The sequence below is a fragment of the Pinus tabuliformis genome, chromosome 2_1 (genome assembly GCF_031772625.1).
Source record: "Pinus tabuliformis cultivar Carrire ecotype Pingquan chromosome 2_1, CPIR1, whole genome shotgun sequence".
Taxonomy (NCBI): domain Eukaryota; kingdom Viridiplantae; phylum Streptophyta; class Pinopsida; order Pinales; family Pinaceae; genus Pinus; species Pinus tabuliformis.
Window position 1 is genome coordinate 305,497,926 of NC_142299.1, and position 5,534 is coordinate 305,503,459.

General features: G+C 28.7%; 1 protein-coding gene across 1 annotated transcript; it reads left to right on the forward strand.

Moving 5' to 3' along the window:
* The first annotated feature begins 2,471 nt into the window (after nucleotides 1-2,471).
* LOC149200029 (protein vip1-like) lies at nucleotides 2,472-3,586 on the forward strand. Its single transcript, XM_089399503.1, has 3 exons — nucleotides 2,472-2,631; nucleotides 3,144-3,219; nucleotides 3,479-3,586. Exons 1-3 carry the CDS (start codon nucleotides 2,513-2,515, stop codon nucleotides 3,497-3,499), a joined length of 216 nt encoding a protein of 71 aa, XP_089255629.1. The 5' UTR covers nucleotides 2,472-2,512; the 3' UTR covers nucleotides 3,500-3,586.
* The last annotated feature ends 1,948 nt before the right edge of the window (nucleotides 3,587-5,534 follow it).

Below are 5,534 nucleotides of genomic sequence, written 5' to 3' on the forward strand. Positions count from 1 at the left end.
CTCTTGAAATGTAAATAGTTTAGGTTCAATTTCTTATGAATATGAAGTTTTTTTTGTGTGTAAAGGAAGTATTCGATTTTTTGAAATTGTTTTTCCTTGAGATTGACTAGTATATATATTAATAATAATATTGAGCAAAAGTTTTTATGGTATGAGATGAGAATTCATGATATCATGTCATCCATCTTAAAACAATTGTTATAAGAAAAACCTAGTGTTGTTATAGTTTAGGAATTGAAAAATTAGATAACAATCATGTACTCTAAAGTTGAAAACAAAATGCTAATGGCAAATCTCATCTAAACACCATAAAGTTAATGGTAAAAATGAAGTAAAAATGACATATCCCATTTATGCAGGAGGGTCACAAATGATCAAGGATAATAACAAATTTCATCTAAACACCATAAAGGTAATGGTAAAAATTAAGTAAAAATGACATATCCCATTTATGCAAGAGGTTCACAAATGATCAAGGATGAAGTCCCACCACTTCCCAAGTGGTTCATCAATGGAACATTTTATTATTTTGTTATTTTGAGTATTTTTCCATCAAAATAGCTATGTTGACTTGGAGAAACTTATCATTATTGGGTGAAGGAAGAGGCCACCAATTATGGATCACTTGGTTGTGACTTTAAAATTGATTATTTTCGCTAACCAAGTAACTTTCTTAATAGCATGGCTTGTTATTAGATTTGTGGAAGTGAGTTAAATAAAGTGGGGAATGAATCTTTAGGAAGACTTTGATTCATGGTGCATAGTTCCATTCAAATGCTCCAAAAGTATACATGGGTAGAAGTTCAATTTCACGAAATACATTTAAATTTAATTATCTAAATTGAATTTAATAATAAATCTAAATTATTATTTATTAAAATCTAATTATATCAAATGAATTTGAAAAAAACAAAATTTAAAACATCTTATTTTATTTTGTCCATTCTAAAATAAATTTATATTAATTTTTTAATTAAAAAGATAAATAAAAACTTATAAGTAACAAATGTAAAGAGATTTATAATTTATTGTCATGGTACTTGAAATTCAATAACCCATAAAATTTATAAAAATTATGAAAATAAAATTGGAATTAATTTTATCATCATTTTTCATATTTTCGTTAATAAAATAATTTTAGTTTAAAAAATTATGTGTAATAATTTTATTTAATAATTAATTAATTGTATTTATTAATTTAAAATATTTATTTTTATAACTAAAATAAATTTATTTTAAATGCAGATAAAATTTGATTAATCTTGAGCTTTAGTATTCAGAACTAATTCCACAGTAGCTATTTATTTTTACACTTAATAAATTTGAATTAACAAGTTTAGATTATTTTAAATATTACTATATATATATATATAATTTACCCACAATTTAATTTTAAGAAAAATTGTATTTTCTTTGTTATTTAAAATACATTTTTGAATGCATAAATGGAAAAAGAACCATGAAAAAATTGAAACACTTAATTCTACGGATCAAACAACTTAACTAATTTTTTTAAAAATTAAAACTAACCAAAAAAATACCCTGAATAAAATCATTTCATTTATTAATTAAACTACTCATATAATTTATATTTTATTAATTATCTCTACTTAATTACCTTTAATACAATAAAATATTTAAATTAATTTAAACTTTTGAGATATTTTCATTAACACATTTTATAATATCTTCTCGGTCTATAAAAGAAAACTAATATATTTTTATTATTGTACACTTAGAAAATGTACCTATCATATAAACATAAAAGTTATGACATCAACATCACACATTAATATAAAATCTAACATTATTGAGTCTAGAGGCTCATTCTACAGGGCAGTGTGATGTGTAACTTCTGTTAGTTGGTTATCAAAATTGAAATTTTACTCAAGTTACCCCAAATAAAAAAATAAAAAATAATAAACTATACAAAATATTTAAATAATCTCTTTTTAAAAAATATTGAAAAAATTTACACTAAATAAATTGGATCTCTTGTCTCATATTAGATCAATATTTAAAATAAATCTATACTGATCATAAAAATACTACACGAAACTTATTCTAAACACAGAATTTCATAATTTCCCTCTTCCTGCAAACCAATATAAATAATATTTATCCATTTCCCTATCAGACGCTGCGAAAAAAAAGCAGCTCACTGTGATGCTGTGATGCTTTGCAGTTTTCATTTTGAACGATGACATTCAACAAGCATCTTCAAAGATTGCACGGTTGCACCTTTCATTTTGAACGATGACATTCAACAACGCATCTTCAAAGATTGCACAGTGATCGATGGATACGCTTCAGACTGAGGAAAAAAAAAATTGGAGGCCCAATACTGCATTGAATCAAAATTTTTGATAACGAATAAAACAACTAATATTAATTTAATCAATCAATCTTCCTTTGGTTACTATATATATCATATCCGTGTGTTTGCTATTCACTTAAGATTCCGAGAAGAAGATTGTGCATCATAGCATAACAGATACTTCAAGTGTTGTCAATGGCCATTACAGATGGTTACACAGTCCAGGTCTGTAATTTGTCTACCAAAGCAACAGTTAAGGACGTTAAGCAGTTTTTCTCATACTGTGGCACAGTAAAGAACGTAAAATTAGAGAGGTGGGTGTTGGATTTCTTGACTGAGTTTTATGTAAAAGTGTTGATTTCCAATTTCTGCAATATCTATTGAGCATAATAGTTGTCAACTTGTGTATTATCAGAGTTGCAGAGAAGTGTTCTATTAAGAATATGTTGAGAAATAGAGTGCAGTCACAATATTATTTTTGTGTTGCAATATCTATTGAGCATAATAGTTGTCAACTTGTGTTTTATCAGAGTTGCAGAGAAGTGTTCTATTAAGAATTGGTTGAGAAATAGAGTGCAGTCACAATATTATTTTTGTGTTATCAAAATTAGAGAAGTGATTCATGGAAAACTTGTTGGATGTAGTAAGACTTGACATCAATGAGTCAGGAAATATCAAGCCAGGCAGTAGCCCTGGTGTATATTTTTCCTGATAAAACTGGATAACACTAGAGGATTTGCATTGATATACATACTTAAGGTCTGTGTAACAGCAGACCTTAACTAGCCAAAACCAGTGCCTGATTATATTTTTTGGGTGGTGATAGGGCAGGGCAGTGGACACAAGTTGCTTTAGTGACTATCAAGGAGCCCTATGCTTTAGAAACTGCTGTCCTTCTTAGTGTAAGTATGGTTTTCTTATTTTATCAATGTTTTGCAATTGTAAGGTTTAAAGGGTAAATTCTCTGGTGTGATTTTGTTACAAGTGGATTTTGGTTGGGATTTGAATTTGCTATAAAGAGATGGAATTCAAGATGTAACTTTACTGAGAGTCACTTTCAGATTGACATGGCCTTCTGAATATAGTTTTGGTTTTCTGGTACAAATACAAAAAGTGAAAAAAAATTATAGGTTTTTGATGTTTTTGGCGTTTTTGAACCAGGGAGCAACAATCCTAAATTAGGAGGTGTATATAGTGCCATGGGGAGGATCAGAGGAGGCAGTTAATCAATGGGAAAAACAAATGATAAAATTTCATGAAGACGACAACATTCGGAGTATTTTAATTTACTTATTTTTACTCTTTTATATTTATTTATTTATTTTTATGTGTGGAGGAACAATGTTCAAATAAATTTAAGAAGAAATATGTTTCCTCAAAATAGCATTAATACTACACTTAGATCTAGACCTTGCTTACCCTGCCATAGTCGTTCTTGTATCAAATCAATTTTATGGTCTCTGTATATGTGTTTAAATGTCTGATCTTTCAATTTTGTTTTGAGGTCTTTGATAAATGAGTACCATTCATGGGTAAACGACAGTACTTTTTCCTGTTGTATAGTTCCAAGATCAAGATTGGATCATGTAGATTACCTCAAAGGCCATTTTCGTCAAGGATATTGAGAGTAACTTAGAATAAGATTTTACTTGCGAAAAGAAAGGAAAATAATGAAAAACAAATTTCATTTATTTTGACTGTTTTGTAAGAACAAAAGTCTTAAATGTAATCTTGCTTTACAAACTTAGTCTGTAAATAACTATTTGTAGAGAAGGAAGATCCTGCCCTTTAAATTCTACTTATTCCTATAGTTTTGTAGAATAGAAGTAGCTTAAAAAAGGCCACCTACCTTACCAATGGAGAAAAGTAAACTTTAGATATTACATCAAAATTTAGAAAGTCATACTTCTTAGATTGAAAAATGATTTTCTCAATTAGCCTATGATATTCTGAGGATATTAACATTGTTGTTATTGGACAGTTTGAAGTCCTTGATAAGCAACTGAGATTTTTTGTTCCATTTTGCTGACCAGGCAGTAAAAGTGGTTACAACAATGCTTTCAAAAGGTTATACCCTAGGAAAAGATACTTTAAGCAAAGCCAAAGAGTTAGACGAGAAGTATCAAGTGATGGACACTGCTGCAGCAAAGGTGGCAGATTTTGGCAAATTCTTCGGAGAGATATCAAAAGCAGCTTTGATTATAGTTGGGCATGCAGCTTGCAACGCAGGAACAGCAGCTGTCAACAGCAGTTATTTTGCAACAGGAGCACTGATGGTTGCTGGGGTTCTTGACAGGGCAGCCAAAGCTGCTGTTGATTTTGGTAATAGGAATAATGCAACAAAGAAGTAGACTTGAAGTATTATGCCACTATCAAGTTAGAACTGTAATATAGTGGTGTTTGCCTTAGGTTTATCTATCTCATAATTAAGTATGTATGTAATGTTGTAAGTTCTTGTCCATAAGGACATGTGAGTATGTGAGTGTGTAAGAAACTGCTAAAAATATTTGAAAGCATCTTCTGTAATCATGACCATGCAGCTATGTGGGGTAGAGTCAAAGTTGTTGGTGGGAATGTGTGATATTGTGTAGAATCAAAGTCATTGGTGAGAATATGTGATATTGTGGAATATCTACGAAATGCAAATAATATGTCATAAATAAGGATGGTTCAAATGGCAAGATCACATAGATTAAGGATTCTCTTTGAATTATTTAAGTAGTGTAAATGAAATTTATTAGATAAATTGGTTTCAAATATATGTTATGGAAATGAAATTTATTAAAAAAATTAATTTATGTGAGATTTAATTTTAAAAACAGTAGTCAATATTGATTATAACATTTCATTAGTAAATAAATATTTTTTCTAAATAAAATGCAAAACTATATTGTACATTTTATGTCATAAATGTTTAATTGACTGTATCAATTTTCCCTAATGTATATTTTTCATGGTTGTATCAAAATTAGAGCCCTTGTTGCTTGTGTGAGAGAGAACTTGCCTAGATGAAATGAAGCTTCTTACAAGGTTGAGTTATGTTAGTTCTGAAGGAATCATGAATAAAGTTTTTTGGTTTGCTTTCTCATTAGAGACGAAAAATTAGTGTAATCTGATTAGAGGTCGTAGAGGGATAACAAAAATTTCATAACTTTATATTGAAGAGACTTTTTATAAGTTAATTTTTCAACTATAATGAAGTAATTTATGTATTAAT

What these genes read in the sequence shown, in the direction of transcription:
- LOC149200029 (XM_089399503.1), top strand. Translation starts at nt 2,513, where the DNA reads ATGGCCATTACAGATGGTTACACAGTCCAGGTCTGTAATTTGTCTACC. An exon ending in AAGAACGTAAAATTAGAGAG is followed by an intron (nt 2,632 to 3,143) that starts GTGGGTGTTGGA and finishes GGGTGGTGATAG; the next exon opens with GGCAGGGCAGTGGACACAAG. An exon ending in AAACTGCTGTCCTTCTTAGT is followed by an intron (nt 3,220 to 3,478) that starts GTAAGTATGGTT and finishes TTTTTGAACCAG; the next exon opens with GGAGCAACAATCCTAAATTA.